This window comes from Peromyscus eremicus, chromosome 19, assembly GCF_949786415.1.
Source record: "Peromyscus eremicus chromosome 19, PerEre_H2_v1, whole genome shotgun sequence".
Taxonomy (NCBI): domain Eukaryota; kingdom Metazoa; phylum Chordata; class Mammalia; order Rodentia; family Cricetidae; genus Peromyscus; species Peromyscus eremicus.
The window spans coordinates 55,799,499-55,818,410 of NC_081435.1; the positions used below are offsets into that span (position 1 = coordinate 55,799,499).

The 18,912-nt window shown below is 42.6% G+C and overlaps 1 protein-coding gene across 2 annotated transcripts in view; it reads left to right on the plus strand.

Annotated features, from left to right (window-relative positions):
• The first annotated feature begins 1,292 nt into the window (after positions 1-1,292).
• Positions 1,293-18,912, plus strand: part of Ldlrad4 (low density lipoprotein receptor class A domain containing 4) — a 215,133-nt gene continuing 197,513 nt past the window's right edge. For both annotated transcript variants that reach the window (XM_059246148.1, XM_059246147.1), the window contains exon 1: positions 1,293-1,749. In XM_059246148.1, coding sequence (XP_059102131.1) covers positions 1,710-1,749 — 40 coding nt within the window. In that variant the 5' untranslated portion in view covers positions 1,293-1,709. The remainder of the gene's footprint in view (positions 1,750-18,912) is intronic.

The window sequence follows — 18,912 nt, forward strand, 5'->3', positions numbered from 1 at the left end:
TTTTTTTTTCTTTCTTCTTCTTTTTTTATTTTTTGAGGCAAGGTTTCTCTGTGTAGCCCTAGCTGAATTGGAACTTGCTTTGTAGACCAGGCTAGCCTTGAACTTACAGAGATCCACCTGCCTCTGCCTCCCAAGTGATGGGATTAAAGGTGTGTGCCACCACTACCCAGCTTCTTGTAGGCATTGTGAATTGGAATATTAAAAATATTATTTTTCTCAGTGAGTTTGTATTGATGTATAAAAATTGTTCTTATTTTTTGCAATCTTTAGTAGAATATTTATGGTTTTTTTGTTTTGTTTTGTTTTGTTTTTTTGGTTTTTTTTTTTGTTTTTTTTTTTTGCTTATAAAAACCCAGTTGTCTGCCAGCAAGGACAGTTTGGCTTTATTTCTGAATTGGATGCTTTCTGTTTCTTGTCTTTTTTTCTCCAGCTAGGACTTCTGCTGCTGTGTTGAGTGAGAGTGGTGTTGGTAGATGTGCTTGCCTTGTTCCTGGTCTTAGATGAAGACTTTTCAGCTTTTCCCATTGGAGTGATATTGGCTACAGCCCTATGTCGCCTTTCTGTGCTGAGGTGTGTTCTTTCTATACCTAATGCTGAGGGCTTTTCTCCTGGGCGGATAGTGAAGTTTATCAAATGTCTTTTCTGCTTCTATGTAGGTGGTTGTTTGGATTTGTCCTCATTCTGTTGATGGAATTTGTCATGTGTTTTGAGATATGTTGAATCATCTGTATCCCTTGGATAAGCTCCACTTGGTCATCATCTAAGAGTCACTGTTAAAAATTGCTTCTTCCAGATCTTAAGTCCCCGTTCTTTGAGTATTGATGGCAGTTGACATGAACTAAAGACCACTTCTAAGACCTCGGGTTTCAACTTTGGGAAATCAGTTCCTTAAGAGTGTGTGTGAATTCTAAGTAGCCCAAGGAAAGGTGTTTGGAGATTGTGGGCTTAAATCTGTTATTAGAGAGCCTTAGAAAATGGATAATGTGGTGTTTGAGGGTTGAAAGTGGAGGGTCCCCCTCACCCCTGACCCCAGTGTTCACAGAAGGGTCATGGTCATGGCTGAGCTGCTTTTTAATTCTTCGTTTTGTAGGCTTATTGATCTGCTGCTGTGTTGGTTTTGAGAGGCAAGATCTCTCGATGTGGAGTCTGGTTCCCACAGTCTCAGTGACCTGCCTCAGCTTCCCAAGTGCTGGGATGATAAGTACATTCACCAGGCTCAGCAGGTCTGTTGATCTTACCGGTTACCGAGGTCCTTCAGAAAGTGACTTCTTTCTTTTTAATTTCAGCAAGAACAGAAGCAAAGCACAGAGAGCAGCCGATGAGAACAGCCTGAGAGCCCCTGGTGAGGCAGAGACGGCCCGCTCTGTGGAAGATGCTGACTGCAGCGAGGCCGAGAAGCCCTTCATTTTGAGGTGGGAGAGCAGGTTTCAGCGTCTTCATTCCCGACCTCACCATGGCTTCAACTCTCTGGCTGGACGGCTGATGTGACTGTGTGTCCCACATGCTGTTGGACTGTGTGCCGTCCAGGTAGTTCCTGCTTACAGGGTGTGGGAGCACAGCCAGTGGGCATCAGATGCTCCCAAAGGTTGGACCAGCAGAGTGATGGACTTGGACAGGCTAAGATGGAAGTGACCTGAGGCCTCGCCCGGGCAGTTTCTTCACAACAGGACAAGTTAAGAATTGAAACACAGGCTTGTCTGGGGAGCAGTATGCCGGAAGCTGGTTTTCAGGCCACAAATGCGTTCACAGGTGAGAACACTCTCCGCTTAATTGGGAGGCTTTGATTTCACTATTAGGTAGTGGGTAACAAAATACCAAGCAACTGTATACAACGTGGAGGTGTGCTTAAACATATAAGCCAAAGGCCATGCAGAGTCAAGGGTTCAGGCTGCCATGGTAACCAACTTTGACAAAATAATAGTATACTCCCCCCACCCTTCTCTAAATAGGGCTATATCATTTGCAGAACAATGCATTAGTTATTTTTTTTTTAAGGGTTAGGAAAACTCTCCAAGGGGAAATGTATTGCTGACCAGTAACCTTTCCCTTCCCTTCTTCACTTTCCATCTTTGGGTTTATCAGACTAAGAGCCCATGTGGTGGTGGGGGCCACCGTGACCCAGATAACTTTGCAGTTAAGATCTCTCTCTCTCTCTCTCTCTCTCTCTCTCTCTCTCTCTCTCTCTCTCTCTCTCTCTTGTAAATGAGCCTATAGAGAAGCTGGGATTAAATCAGGATTTAATGTCAATTTTCTCCTACTGGCCACCGATTTGTACATTTTACAAGGAACTACTTTGGCTGGCTGGTGCTAGAAATATGGCCGGAGATACATTGACTTTTGATTTTGAGTTCTGGCTCTTTGATTGATTTAACATCTCAGGAAACCACTTCATCTTCTGCACCTGTGGCTCTTTGTTTATTGGGAACAATATGGAACCTAGGGAAAATGTTTTTATGTAAAAAAAAAACCTTTGGAATCTAGGAAAATTATTTTTTATGTAAAAAGAGCCTTTTGTTTTGTTTTGTTTTGTGTGTTTTACTTAAAAGGGAAGATGGTAGAAACAGGGAAAATAACTATGTGGCCATCCTTAGGAATCTTGAACTGCTGCTTTTCAAATTTTGTAGTGAGAGACGGGGTCAGGTTGTTGGGGTGTCTGGACAAAGGGGTCGAGGCTCAGAATTGAGAGCCACAGGGGCACTCACTCCTTAGTGGCTGATCTCAGTTCCTTTTCATGTCTCTGTAAATGAAGATGCTCTAGGTCTCAGCTGTACCTCTCTAAGGAAGGGTAAAGACACTGGCCTGAGATGTTGAGCCGCAGAGTTCTATTATGGAATTAGGTGGCCAGGCCTGGCCCTCTCTGCTTCTTATCTTCACAGAGGGATCATGGGTTAACTTGGTCTCAGCACCCTGACTGTCACCTGGGGGCCTGAAGTGAAGTACAGCTTCTGTCTGGAGCTGTGAGGGGGAAGGTTATCCTCAAATGATCTTGACTAAAATGATATTTAAACATACGCTCAGAAGACAGAGAAAAAAACTAAGCTCTCTAGAATCGTCTTCAGATGTTTTGGGCTGGAATCTGCCTTCTAATCATTGTTAACCCATGTACCTCTGGTTGTTTTTGTTTTAAAACCTATTTACTCATGGATGTATGTCATATTCCCTTCTGTGTGGAGGGTAGTGACTTTGAAGCCTCTCTGTGAAAATGTCACTTAGCCTCCCTGACATCCACAAGGCAACTCAGGATGAGAGGCGTGTAGAGATACATGTCGAGAGGCTCTTAAAAGCAGTTCTGAGAAGAGGGGCCGAGAATAGGAAAGGGGGAGGATGTGGGACAAGACAAACCTGAGGAGAAGGAACCCGGGTTCATCCCACCAGCCTAGTCCCTAGTCAGGAACATTCCCAGGGATGTTAACCCTAACATCACTGCTCCGGAGGACGGGAGTAGTTCCTGCGCTTCTCTTCTTCCTGACTCCTGAGGCTGCCTCCCTGCTAGCCTTACCATCCTAAGCTGGGACTGGTTCGTTGTGGTCTATGGGTGGCCACACCCAGTCCTCATCACTCCTCTGCCTCAAGGGGAAAAGACAAAAAAAAAAAAAAACCAACCTGTGGCTTCCTATGAAGCAACAACCAGCAGCCCCACATTCTGCTTGGAGCATCCCTGCTAGGTAACATAGGGCCCTTCAGACCTTAAAGCCCAAGTAAATGATAGCTGTTACTGTAATTACCAACTGTGTCTGCTCCCTGCAGCTCCCCGCCCACCACACACTTGCTCCGGCCATGCTCCTGCACCTCCTCCCCAGCTGACATTTTCTTATCTCTTCCTTTTCTCCAGAACTCTATCTACATCTTTGTCCTTTTATCTCTTCTCTTGTGTTAGCCCGCTTCAGTAACAGTCACAGGAGTATTAGTGGTAAACAAAGCCTTATTCTGAAACAATTACTACTTAGTGAAGTGTGTGTGTGTATGCTCGCGTGCGCATGGGCGCACACACACAATGCCATGATGCACATGTGGAGACCAGAGGACAACCTGTGGGGATTCAGTTCTTGCCTTTTCTCATGTGTGGCCTGGGAACTCAGGTCATCAGACTTGGTGGCAAGTGCCTTTACTGACTCATTTGGCCAGCCTTCCATGACCTTTTCACATCTCGCTGTATATTGGATTCGCTGGGGAACCATACAGCTACCTGGGTTTTGCCCTCAGAGATCAGAATTTAGTTAGTCTCAGCATCACCTAAATCTGCTAAATCAGGACCTACCTTTATCCTAATGAGACCACGGATTTTGGTGTACGTGAAATCCTAGACGTGTAAAATGCCAGGATCATACACAGAGAATAGTGAGTATCTCAAGAGAGGCCAAGGATGGGTGGGGAGAATTCATTTCAAACAAAGGTGTGCCATTTGTTTGTACCTTCCTTAACTAGTCATCTCATTATAAGATGCTATTAGGTGCCTAATACTATTTATCACAGCACATATATACATTCAGGATGATGATTTTTAGCTTCCCCACATCTCTCGGAAGCGACTAGTGATAGAAATAAAAGTTATACAAATACTTGGCTCTGGTGGTTAATCTCAGTTATCCACTGATGAGGTCTCAGGTCACCTGGGAGATGGGCTTCTGCAGATGCCTGTGAGAGGGTATGCTGATTGAGGTGACTCACCTACAGGGGGCGGCGCCATTCCCTGGGCTAAGATCCAGGACTGTATATAGAGGAGCTGAGCACAAGCGTTCAGCGCTCTCTGCTTCTTGACTGTGAGTGTCATGTGACTGGCTGTCTCAAGTTTCTGCTGTTGGGACTCCACTGTCACAGTGGATTGTGACTCTGATCTCTGAGCCAAAATAAACCCTTTTGCCCTTAGGTTGCTTTTGTCAGGTTGTTTTATTGGACACCAGGAAAAGGAACTAAGAAACTGGGCGGGCCCGGAGGGGGTTCCCATAGGCTCCACTCATTATCTTAGCTCGCATCTGCTCTCCTCTTTGGTTGCGTCACTTTGTAACAGTTTCTATGACCCAGGATGGAAGGGATAAGCTTTTCTTTCATGTGGCGTGAGCAACAGAATGAAGACGTTAATCTTGACGGAGAAAGACGGCTGCGGCCCACCTTCTTAGTTGCTTTTGTTCTTTTTAGTTTTATCCCCCATTTCAGTCCGCATGCTCTTGGAGTTGAAGATAGCAGCAAATTGGCTAATTGTCTGGGTTAATAGGAAAGAATGTTGCTTTATGTGTTCTAAATGGTGCCTTGCTCAAGATATTCCTCCGTAACTTTCAATCGTGCTCGAGGACAAGGAAAGAAAATCACTATGCCGTTAGCCACACCTCAGCTGAAAAGGAAGTTGTCACATCATCACGTATGAAGCAATTTTGTTGGAGGCTGAAGCTCGGGAGGCTGCAGGCTGGCTTTGAAGCTGGGATTGTACGGGAAGGCCACCGCTTGTTGGAAATGTGTGAATCTGAAGGTGGTGACACCTTCGGAGCCTTTCACCTCCCCCCACCATGTGGTTAGAGGTCAACCCTTCCATCTTTTGTTCTGTGTGAGTGAAGTTCATCTTCTCAACCCGTTTTTTCCTTGGGCTAATTTTTGTATATAGGAATTGATACATTGTTTTTGGTGTTCTCAGAACATATTGAGAAATTATCTTAGTTGCTTAGGTGATAATTTGTAGCAAAAATAAACCCCCAAACCCTCACTTTGTAAGTAATATCGGCTCATTGTAAGAAAATTTGGAAAGCACAGACAAGCCAAAAGAAGCAAATGAGTTACAAATGCATGGTGGTGCTGCATAAAGTTTCTCTGTGTTAACATTCTGACTTAGAGCCTGTCAATCTTTCTGCCCTGTGCAAAATTCTTCATCCAGAGCTGTGTTTATAATGCATGTTCAATTTTATAAGTGGATCATTCACTTTTTGTATTACATTATGAGCGTTTCTTATAAATATGGCTTTAAATTACTGCATAATATCTTTTTATATATTTGACTTTTAAAATCTTGTTCCTGTTGTTAAATATGCACCTTTTTACCTTGATGAATACCTTTATGCATAAAAGCCCTTCTGTAGACTCGATTATTTCCGTAGGATAAGCCCCCAGAACAGAATTAAGGGTCTAAAGTAGTGAAATTTATTAAAGCGTATGATTCAATTTCCCAACAGTGTTGGTTAATCCTTCCTTTGGAGGTTGTGCTAACATCAGTTTCTTTGAGTTACCAGTTGTTTGTTCACGGCCATTGTGTGCTGAATTAGTGGTCTGCTGTCCAGTGTTCAGCTGAGATGGAGAAGCCCTTGCCTGCCTCCCACATACAGACAAGAAACTCTAGAACATGCTGCTCTATAGGCAGGCCAAGTCTGCATGTTAGGTTGCTCGCCTCCATGTTTAGTTAGGCGGGCTAGTTAGTCACACTGTCTTTATTCTTCTGGGTAGCCTTTGTTCCCCCCTGTGGCTTGCTGAGGCAATTGTGTAATGATGAAGATACATAGACTGCTGGAAGATGAGACGCTCGGGCAAAAACACAGTCCTGGTGTCTCTGGGCAGAGGGAAATAAGAATTTTAGACTGTCAGTCAGCCTCCATCTTAGACTTCCCGCTACTGTTGGAGAAGGCCTGAAGCTTATACTTTGGAGTGACTTGGTAAACATCCTGCCAAGGTTGAGAATCTGTGTCTTCCCTGCCTTTGATACCACACTTAGACACCTCGAAGGTTTTGCACAATTTTTATAGGCTTAAACAGACCATTTCAGTGATAGGAGCAAACCCATTTAACCTTGGAGAGCTATGCAAGAGGATCTGATTTCTGTAGAATTTATAGCAAGCCTCTCTTAGGTTTATTTTACCTACAAGGAGGAGGAGAGCCAATTTAATTGTCTTCAGCTCTCTGAAAGGAAGTTCTTTATGAGTGCTGGTGGACATTTGTTCTTAGCTACTAATGACCAAAAGGGAAGAACCCTTAAACTGAGTAGTTGGGATACCTACTTTCCCCTATTGACTGAGTGAGTGGGTTTGGTTTTCCTGGAGGTGTGGCTAGTGTTCCATGCACATGCAGGAAGGATGCTGTTTTGAAGGATCTGAACAGCCTTCTGCCCATCCCAGACCTTCAGCTTCTATGTCTTCAAGATCATGCCTTTGGGTTGACCCACAGATGACTTCAGCCCACACTCTCCAAAGTTGCCTGGAGTGTTTCTTTTAAAAGATCCTATAAACCACTTTTGAGTAGAAGGAGTGAGAGAAGAATCATGGACAAAATCCTAGAAAAAGATCTTTGAACCATGCCCTAGTTGCCAAGTAGATAACAAGACTTCTTACTGCCCTAATGGGGAAGGGAAGGTTGGTTACATTTTCCTTGGGAGTTTCCGGCCTTGCCAGTGTCTGCCAGTCCTAAAGGACAGACTCGCCTCCGCGTCTGTTGTTCTGTCTAGCTTCTCAGAAACTCCCAGCAAGTGTGTATCTTAACTTGGAAATACAGACTTTTATGTGTCTACTTTTAATCTTAACCTGGTTGCGCTTATTTGGGTTTAGAGTTCTCCGGGCTTGAAACAAAAATGAACTGTGGTAATAATGATGGCTGCATAGCAGTGTGAATGTAGCTAATGCCGTAGTTTACCTAAAAAAAGATTAAGATAGTTTATTTTATGTGATTAATAGAGTACATTCTTATGTTACACAGTAAGAGTAGTTTTGTAAACACTCATGACCCCCCCCCCCCCCCCGTGTCCCAAATCAAACTAGTACTGTTGAACTTATTTTGATAGAGTTAAGATTTTAGCTTGGCTCTTTTGGAGTAAGGAAGGGGAAGAAAGGGGAGTGAAAAAGCAGAAATGACCACATTGTGCCCAAAGAGCGAAGGTCTTCTTTAAACTTTGTGGTGTATTTGGAAGAAAGTGGGTAGTTCCTCCCACTAGTTTGGGTCTCCACTTCTGGTTGGGGGCGTATGGGAAGCTTGGTATGTTGGTTGAGGCCATGTTTACTGGACAGCCTACCAGCATAGTTGTGGTCAAATCCCCATAGAGATAGGTGTAGAATAGAAGGATAGACCAGCAGTGCTGAATTACTTTCACCCTTGCGGACATACCTTGAAGTGGAAAGGATCACCGTAGGAATGATTGCACTTTAAGGAAGTAGACATTTTTAACAGCATGATCAACATGAAGCAGTGGGGGCCTAGGGCTGGCTTTTTGTGTGGTAAATATTTATTTTTAATCTACCGGTGAGACTGGTTTTGTTCATTTACCTAAGACCATGATATAAAGCCAGTGATAGTTGTCATTATGGACTTGCACCCAGCAATGAGATTCTTGGCTCCTTCAGGAGAAGTTTGCCTTTCCCCATGGAACGAGGCCTTTTCTCTTGCTCTCTCCACCACAGCACAAACACCTCTTAGGAACTTTTTGCAAGAGCCGTCTAAAACTTTGATATTTAAATTGGCCACGTTCTAAGAAGTGAACATGTCCTAAGATTTTCTGTATGTTTCTAGCTGGAGGGAGAAAGGACAGTGGTGTGTTTACACATATGTAGCGTCAGAGTCAGATTGCCTAGGTTCGAATCATGGCTCTGCCACATCAGTCTGTGTCATATTGGATGAGAAGCAACACTTCTCTAAACCTCAATTTCTTTATTAAGGGAAATTGATAACACCATTTAAATGGCTGTTGAGGGAAACATTCCATGAATGTCGATGGATAGAGCAGTTAGAACTATGTAGGAGACATGGTAAGCAGGCAACAGTTAGTCTTACTTCGGGGACATTGCTGCTACTAAAAGCATGGTTTAAGGCCTCAAGAGACTGTAGGCTATAGGCTCTCATTATTTACAGCTGCACATTTGCTGCCTCCGAAAACCTCAGCAGTTCTGTACATGGCGGCACGTGTGCTGGTGAGATCTGAGACATTTCCCAGAGAACTGCCCCTGCTGATAAAGCGGCTTTCAGCGGTGACAGCATTGGAAGTCATGATGTATGCTCATGTGAACATACATTTTCTAGTTAATTTGTTAAATCACTATAACAGAATAAGTTTCTGATTCTTGTATACCTCTTTTAAGTCAGCTAATGTCTCTATGCAATGGATTGTTCTCAATGGACTGATTTGATGATTTCACCCCACAGTCTTTATTATGTGCATATCATTTGGATACAGTTTATTTGGCTGCATTTTGTAGCAATGCAGAGATAGAATTCCCATTATGTATGTCCATAAACGTCCTTTTCCTTCTCTTCTCCACTCCTGTTGTCTTATATGGTTATCAGAAGTGCTCTTGAGCCTGGAGATCACTGACCTTGATGCTCTTGTTGATTTTCATTGTCTTTTATACTAGACCAAGAGTGGCCAACCTTGTGAATGAGGAATTGTCTTTGGATACCTAAAAATGACTTGGTGAGGGGCTGGAAATGACTTTCAAAATAGGAAAACATGTCATTTACTAGTTTATTTTGATGACAAGCTTTCTTGGGGTCATATCATTATCATCTATATTTATTTATTTTAGTGTGTGGGGGAAAGAGGGATTAGTTTTGTATATAAAAATGCCATGGAAGAATTTGATGTACTTCTTGATGTCCTGTAAGATTCCAAAGACCTAAAAGAATTTCTGTTTGTGGCAGGAATTAGGACTTGGGTTATATATATTTGTGATTTTATCAGAGTCAAGAACATGGGTGTATATGATCTTTCTTTTCTTACACATTCTCTGAGAACACTTGGGGATAGGATGAGGCCTTCTTTTTTTCCTATAAGGATGAATGAACAGGGTTTATTTAGTGGTCCACAAGTCCACACTTAGATTTATTTATTTGTACATATTGAGCACTTGCTGTATATGAGGCACTGTAGTCAGTATTGTGGTACATGAGCAATAAGATAGAACCAGGTCTCGCTCACATTCGTGGAGTTTACATTGTGGCTGGGGAGACAGATAACAGAGGTGTCGACCCAAAGCTCATGGAATTTCCAGAAGCAGCTGCCACGTCTTACCGAAAATAAGGTGGAGATAAGTGGGGGGTGGGAGTGGCTTTGCCATAGCGTAGTGATGATTGCTGCTAACAAGAGGGTGTGGCAGGGTCTCTCCAAGGTCCAGTATGGAAGAGACAATGGGAAAGCTGGGCTTCGAGTAAGAACGGAGATGGGGTTTCCGAAACCACATGACAGTCATCCAGATGGTCACATGCTCAGAGGCAGGCTGGGTACTTGGACAGTCACTTGTCCCTCCACCCCCTGACACTGAGGGGGAGAGAAGCTATAAATTTCAGCTAGCAATATAAATATCACACACACACACACACACTACACACACACACACACACACACACACACACACACACATCACATTGTATCTTTTCCTTGAATCATTGCTTTGTAAAAATTGTTGACTTCTCAAACACCAGTTCCACTAGAAGACCTTATATATTCCAAGTTGCTCCAGTGCCTGTGTGTTTCTGACACTCTGTAAGCACATTGCTCAAACGTGTTGGTAGAAGTTACAGGAGGGACAGGCAGAGTGTGGCTCAGCGAATTCTCATTGTTAATCATTGAGAATGGTGAACCATTCCAGCAGCGCTGCTCTTTGGGCCTGGGAGCGCCCGGGCTTCTTGGTAGCAGAGTTGAGGGACATGGAAGAAACGACAGCTACCATGATCACTCTTTACAGGTTGTGTTTGGGGTCATCCTTGTGGAGAACGACTCCTGCTTTCAGCCTGGACCAATCTCACCCATTCCAGGCCATTTCTCATTATGTCGCCCTTTCACATCCCTCCGGCAGGTTACACCACCACCAGTCCACATCAGAATTTATCCTCACATCTGCCTTCACAAACACACTTTCCGAGGGGGATTTGTCCTCTTCCAGGGACAAGAGCTTAGTGATACCACGGTGGCAATGAATGGTGGCTTTTTGCCAAGGCCGTTTTCAGCCCTGACATACTTTGTCACTTCTCACTTAGAATGAGAACATCTGACACACTTTTCATCATATTTTCAGCAAGAAACACGGCTTTTCAAAAAGATATGAACGAAAAACGTGCCTCCCCCTCCTGGTTTCCCTTCTTCTCTTGAGGCTCTTGACCGTTGGAACTCCTCTGCTTGTCCTTCATGGTGAGAGAGAGAGAGAGAGAGAGAGAGAGAGAGAGAGAGAGAGAGAGAGAGAGAGAGAGAGAGAGAGAGATTGCATGTATGTGTGCTATGCAGAAAATTTGGAGGTGAGTTCTGTCCTATGGTGAATTCTGAGGATTGAACTCAGGTCAAGCTAGCAAGGCAAAACCTTTACTCACTGAGCCATCCTGTTGGCAGGACAGTTTCACAGGTAGCAGTTAGTAAACATGCACCGCCTCCTGCCCGTTGTTTTAAAAAGCCAAAGGAACCTGTTGTTCCAACCCAGATTAGTGCTTTCATTGGGAGAACCTTAGTTCCAGAATCTCACTTGTTTAGTGTTAGGACTGCTCAATAGCTAAAAACTCTTAGATCACAGGGGTTTTTGTTTCTTGGAACATGAGAAGCTTTTACTGGGAGGTGGTTGCACACTTTCATCCCAGCACTCAGGAGGCAGAGGCAGACGAATCTCAGTGCTTGAGGCCAGCCTGGTCCAGGACGGCCAGGGCTACACAGAGAAACCCTGTCTTGAAAAACCAAAACCAACCAAACAAACAAATGTAATCTAGATATATTACCAAAATGTATTTTGGGCACTATAGAGACTTATTTTTTTAATTAACAAGTTTATATTTCTTACATTTTTCAATTTTAGAGATTTAAAAAAAAAACCTATATAACATTTTTGTGAATAAAAGTCAGAAGTTCTCACAGAAGTTAATTGTAAAATCTTGCAGATAGTTTTAAAATTCTCATTTATTTATTTATTTATTTTTGTGTGAATATATATATATATATATATATATATATATATATATATATATATATATGAGAGAGAGAGAGAGAGAGAGAGATTGCATGTATGTATGCTATGCAGAAAATTTGGAGGTGAGTTCTGTCCTATGGTGAATTCTGAGGATTGAACTCAGGTCAAGCTAGCAAGGCAAAGGTTTTACTCACTGAGCCATCCTGTTGGCAGGACAGTTTCACAGGTAGCAATTAGTAAACATGCATGGAATGAATGAAACAACCAGCTACCTAGGATGATTTGGGAACTTTCCTGTAGTTTGAATTCTGACTTGGCAAACAGAATGTTGACGAATGGATGAATGTCAAGCAAGAAAGACATGATTCTATCAAAAGGCTTTTGTCAAGCATTGGGGGAAAAGATGAGGGAAACAGGTTTATCACATTTAGAGGTGACAGATTAGAAGGGATTGCTTACACACTGGCTGATTCCATCAAAGCTTACAAAGATAGTGGTGTTAAAGATGTGGTAAAGCAGTTCACAGATAACACATGGCTGATGATAATAGCTCATCTTTATGATGAAATGCTGTGAAGCGGTTATTTAACAATATTTGGGAAGAGTTCTCTTGCCATTGAAAAGCTCTTATAATTTTAAATTTTAAAAAGTTGGCCGAGTGTTAGGGGTGCACATTTGTGATCCCAGTACCTTGGAGTCTGAGGTAGGAGGGTCTTGAGTTATAGACTGGTCTTGTCTGCACAGTCAGAATTTGTTTGAAGAATTAATAAGTAAATAAATACATGAAAGAGTATTTAAAAAGCTTGCTGTAAAACAGATGAAAAGGAAAAAAATTTTTTTTTTGAGACAAGGTTTCTCTGTGTAGCCTTGGCTGTCCTGGAACTCATTCTGTAGCCCAGGCTGGCCTCAAACTCACTGAGATCTGCCTGTCTTTGCCTCCTGAGTGTTGAGATGTCACTACTACCTGACAAAAGGGAATTTTTTTTAATACTCAGAGAATAAAGACTATAGATTGTAGCATGAATCTTAAAGGTACTTACTAATAAAAACAAACCTGGAACCAGGTATTGGGGTGAATACTGGAAGATCAGAGAAGCAGAACAAGCCACAGCTACCTCACCTTGCCAATTCCTCAGCTAATCCTGTTTCCTCAGACTGGATGCCTCTGAGTCCTCATCCAGAATGGGTCTCAGCTGAACTGTTGCTCAAAAGCCTAAAAGCTTAACCAGCCAAAAGCTTCTAGTTTCTGGTCTTCACTCCTTATATATCTTTCTGCTTTCCGCCATCACTCCCTGGGATTAAAGGCTCACTTCTTGGGATTAAAGGTGTGAGTCACCATGCCTGGCTGTTTCCAATGTGGCCTTGAACTCACAGAGATCCAGAGGGATTTCTACCTCTGGAATGCTAGGATTAAAGGCGTGAATGCCACCATTTTCTAGCCTCTGTATCTAGTGGCTGTCCTGTTCTTTGACCCCAGATAAGTTTATTAGGGTGCACAATATTTTGGGGAACACAATACCACCACAATAGATGGATCAAGTAGCATCAGAAGCAGTAAGTTTTACTTTCTTGCATTTCCTCATTTGTATCTTCCCAATTGTGCTTTACTAAAGAAAGGAGGAGGAGGATGTTTGGGTGAAAGAGAGTAAGAACATCTAGATGCTCCTGCTCTGGTGAAGCAGGCAGACTCAGTAAATGGAGGTGATGTTTGAGTCACATGAGCTAGCCACCTAACAGATGAAGGCTAGAGGTGAGACCTCTGATTCCTGGTCCTCTCCTCTTGGGCCAGTGTGTCCTAGAAAACAACCTTTACCTTTCTTTATGAGTATAGTTAGAGATCAACATTTCAAAGACTATTGCTTCTAGGTTAATGCCCTATCAGGTTGACAGGCACCTGGGGATTGGGAACTTTCACAGAGCATCTTGGATGTGTAGTTTTTAAATCCCTTACTTGACGACCCCTCTGGCCAGTGTGTGTACTTGTGGCTGGATGTTTTCCCGTGTCCTGCCCAGTCCCTACAAACACCGTAGGCCATCTTGTCTTCCAGAAGTTTTGGTATTGGGTTTTTCTGTATTTGCTTCTTTTACTTACCTCCTAAAATGGGTATCCAGATGGGCACAGGCTTAGAGTGTAATGATATTGTGACCACAGCTTGGTCCCTATGCTTGGATTGTATAACCTGCGATCCCATAAATCATCTAGATAACCCTCCCACATTGGCACAGCAAAGTTCCTGAGTGCCAAGAAACATGCTTAGCATACAATGGGCCAAAGAGGCATAGTCCACCTAAATGGAGTATGGGTCTACTTCCAGTTTACACAACCGGAATAAACAAAAAATGCTCAGGAGGGAGAGACAAGGGCAGAAGCCGGCAGACCTCTGTGAGTTCAAGGCCAGCCTGGCCTACATAGTGAGTTCCAGGCCAGCCAGAGCTACATAGTGAGATTTTGTAAAAAACAGAGAGAGAGAGAGAGAGAGAGAGAGAGAGAGAGAGAGAGAAGAAGAAGAAGAAGAAGAAGAAGAAGAAGAAGAAGAAAAAGGAAAAAGCATCTTCCTTATTCTTTTTATGTGACTCCTCAAGGTTTCTTTCCCACTTAGAAAATATATTTTGTTGTTATTTTAAGTTTATGTTAAGATTCTTTAAAGACTCATGTGTATTCAGAGCCCATTTTCATATCCATTTGGTTGTCTTTGATAATTCAAAAACACGTGCAAAGGACTGAAATCAAGTAAAAGTGCGGTGTGTTAGATGTCTAATGAGGAGTTACTTTGACATAAAGGTAGATGTGGCCAAGAGAACTCTTGAGTTTTCTTTCTTTCATAAACATGTTACTCTTTGTCCCTGGTGCCCTGGGAACCCTTGGGAAATGTCATGGAATATGTGGTAATAATGTCAAACCAAGGTGTGGGTGGAGTTTCTCTGTGTCTTGGCAGTCACCTCCAAATAACCACACAGAGACTTATTAATTATAAATGCTCAGCCGATAGCTTAGGCTTGTTTCTAGCTAGCTCTTATAACTTAAATTGACCCATTTTTATTAATCTATGTACTGTCCTGAGGCTTGTTTACCTCATGTACATACTTTCCATCCTGCTCATTCTGCATCTCATGGTATCTCCTCTGACTCCACTCTTCTCCCCAGCATTCTCTCTGGCCCAGAAATCCCACCTAGCCTTCAGCCAATCAGCTTTTTACTAACAATGACATCTTCACAGTGTGTAGAAGGATTATTCCACAGCACCACGGCATTTTATCAGCTACCATTTACTTATATAACATGGGTCAGATACTGAACCAGGCAACTCATAGAAAGTATCTTGTAGCTGGATGTTTTCCTGTGTCCTGCCCGGTCCCACAGCCGCTCAGACCCAAATAAAAACACAGAGGCTTATATTATTTTCAAACTATATGGCTTCTCGCTAGCTAGCTCTTACATCTTAAATTAACCCATTTCTATAAATCTATACTTTGCCACGTGGCTTGTGGCTTACCAGTACTTTACATCTTGCTTCTCCTGGTGGCAGCTAGCAGCATCTCCTCGGCTCTGTCTTTCTCCTTCCTCTCTCTCTCTAGTTTTATTTATCAACCAATCAGAGCAACAAATATTCATAGCATACAGAACGACATTCCACAGCAGTGTCTAGTTGTCACAAAACATCTTAAAGAAGTGAGTGTTAAACTCACTTTAGACATGGAAACCAAAGACTTCAGTGATGCTACCTGGTCATTCCTTTGTGGTATGTAGTATCATGCAGACCCACTGAAGGAAGACAAGTGTCCTCTTTGCCCCTGGGTTTCAATAGCACATGTTTTAGTAGCTTACTGGGGAAGGTCACTTCACTTTTATACTAAACCTGATTACTCTAGGATTCCCAGACATGCTTAATCATTCTGTCTGCCTCTGAAAGCAGAGACCAGTGAAGGGGGTAGGGCAGGGCTCTGGAATCTTGACAGAGTGGGAGGTAGACCTAGTCCTGCAAGGTACAGTTTCTCATGATGCAGGTGAGGGCTGACTCACACCCGGATGCATCTCATTCCTGGTGTTGTGAGATTTCATCATTCTGGTTCCACTGGGTACTAGGTGAGAAGTCTTGGAAGTAATTGCTGAGGTGCTTCTCCACACTTACAGGATGAGGCATATGCCCTCCAGATGATGACTGTGAGGAGGAATACAGTTGTTAGGGTGCTAAGGATGGACATGTGGCAAATGAAAGTGAGTTGGAGTCCTTGACCTCTGAACACCAGACACTGATCCAGCAATAAAATAAAATGACTGTTTATAACAGCAGTCTAAGTCCAGGACTGTAGGCCTTGGCTCTTTGAAGATCTCTATAAATTTAACATGATAGTTTGGTATGCTGTGCATGAATATAAGAAGTGAAGAACATGGCAACATAGTGATGTTGATTTTAAGGTTTTCTTTTGATTGTTTTGTCTTTGGGCAATGTTTTGGATAACCCAAGAATTAGTGTTGAAGAGGACACAGGCCCTATTTCCCCTCAGTGTCTCCTGCTTAACTCAGGATGGATGATCTGAACAAAACCTCAGAGGATCTCTGGTTTCTGTTCTTATAAGAGTCACACAGATATAGTATCTCATGGGAAAATATAACCCCCCTCCATTCACTGAGAGCGTGTGATTATCTGGGATAAATTTGACCCAGTGATACATTACACCTCCAGTGCTGAGATGTCACACGAACACTGTGGTTGGATTCAAAGATGAACAAGACAAAGTATTGGCTCTTGATTCATTGCTTACATTAATGACTCTGTAAATTTATCCCACAATTGCCCCAGAGTGCCAGCACCTACTAGAGCTAGACCAACACAAAGTCTGACCTCCTTTGGAGTAGATGAGCATCTGTAACTCAGAGCTACTGCCAGGAATACAAAGAACATGATTTAATCTCCCTCCTATATATCAATAATAAACATGCTGCCAAAAAAAAGTAGGAAACAACTCTGTTCACATTGCCTCCCTAAAAAAAGAAAAGAAGATTGACCTAGGAATAAATCTAATCAAGAAACCGAAAGAGGCTTATGGTGAAAACACTGAAGAAAGAAATTGAAGATTTCCATGCTCTTGTGCCATAAGAATTAATGTTGTGAAAATGGTTATAATATCAAAAGTGATCCAAGGAGTCCATACAATCCTCGTTTAAGTCCCAGTGTCATTTCGTAGAAATAGAAAAAAAAAAACTTAAACTTTATATGGAAGCTAAGAAGAATACAGATAGCCAAAATACTCCTGAGCAAAAAGAATATGCTCTGGGCATCATCATGTCTGATAAGTTGCTACAGAGCCATGGGGCGGGGGATGGGGGGTGCAAGGGGTCAGGGGGACACATCATGGAGTTGGGGAGATGGCTCGGTTGGAAAAGTGCTTGCCTTGCAAGTGTGAGGGCATGAGTCCATCTGCCTAGCACTCATGTGAAAAGCTGGGCGTGGCACTGCATGCTGCCACTGAAGAGGCAGAGACAGGAGGCACACTGAGCCTTGTGGACCAGCTAGTCTGGCTGAATCCAGGAGCTCCAGGTTCAGTGAGAGACCCTCCCTCAAAAACCAAGGTGGAGAGTAATTGAAGAAGACAGTTCTGGCCTCTCTGTGTGTGCCTACATCCATGTACAACATACCCAGGGCATGATCCTAGCACAAAAATGGACCTGTAGGTCAATGCCGTAGAATAGACGACATAAATAGAAACACGTAGTTGCAGCCCCGTGATTGTTGACAAAGATGCCAAAATATACATGGGGAAAAAGACAGCCTTATTACGGCATTGAGAACCTGGATACCCATGTATAGAAGGAAGTGAAGATACCTATCTCTCACTGTACAAAGTCAGTCCAAATAGATCAAAGACCTTAATGTAAGACTCAGAACTCTGAAACTGTCATAGGAAGAAACAGGGAAAACATTTGATGGAATAGGCACAGGCAAGGACTTTCTTAATGGGACTCCAGTTGCTCGGGAAACCATGCCAACAGTGAACAGATGGGACCTCATGAAATTAAAATGTTCCCGCATAGCAAAAGAAATAGTTGATTGAATGAAGAGATGGCATATAGAATGGTAGCTGTGCATCTGACAGAGGGCTAATATCTAGAATACACAAAGAATTAAAAAATCTAAACAAGAAATTAAACAACCCAATCAATAAATTGAGATAAAAGTGAACAAGTGCCTAGTCAAAGGGGAGGGTGCACTTGGTCAGCCTCCCATGCAAATAGTGTGAATGTCGAGAGGGTGGTGGACTTGCCTTGGTTGTACACCTACCTGTATATGCTTCACAGACCCTTTCATAGCCCTTGTAACTTCTAACCATGTAGTTGTAGACAGAGACCCCAATATCTCTTAGACGATGGCGGCTCAATAAATATTGATTAAATAGTTGAATGAATGCACTTTTAAGGGGTAATTTGGCAGTGTGTAAAAAATATAAAACTAGGGTCTGAGGGTATGACTCTGGTAGAATATTTTTCTAGTATATTGAAGATCTAGGTTTGATCTCCAGTCCTACAATATATACAAATATACATATGTGTTTTTAGCCATTGAGAGTGATCGAAAAGCATTTTTTTTTTTTGTGTGTGTGTGTGGTAGGTCAAACCATTTTATTTAGTAGATCAAGGGTAGGGGGTGCTCAAGAGGTCCTTCTCTTCACTAGGGCAGGTTTTGCCAAACTCCTCCTTAAAAGTTGGTCAAGAATTCTTGTTAAGGTGGAGAGTTAAGGAAACCATAGCTAGTTAATTTGAAACATTCCTTCTTGAGTTTCCACATCTGTAGAACTGGCATATGACTTCCAGTTGCTTGAAGAATGGTGAATGTGAGCCTGTGAGTTGTGTTTTCCTTCCGGCTCAGGAGTGAAGAAGCCTGTTATTTCTTTTGATTTACCCTCTTTCTTCTGTTCCCTTTCCTTCCTTTCTTTGGTTTTGCTTTGTCTTGGTTCTGTAAATTCTGCGCTGAATATGGATTAATGTTTTTAAGCACAGAAAATTAGGTTAATCACACATTACTAAAAGTGATTATTATTGTTTAATTTTCATTAAACAAATTCAAGGACT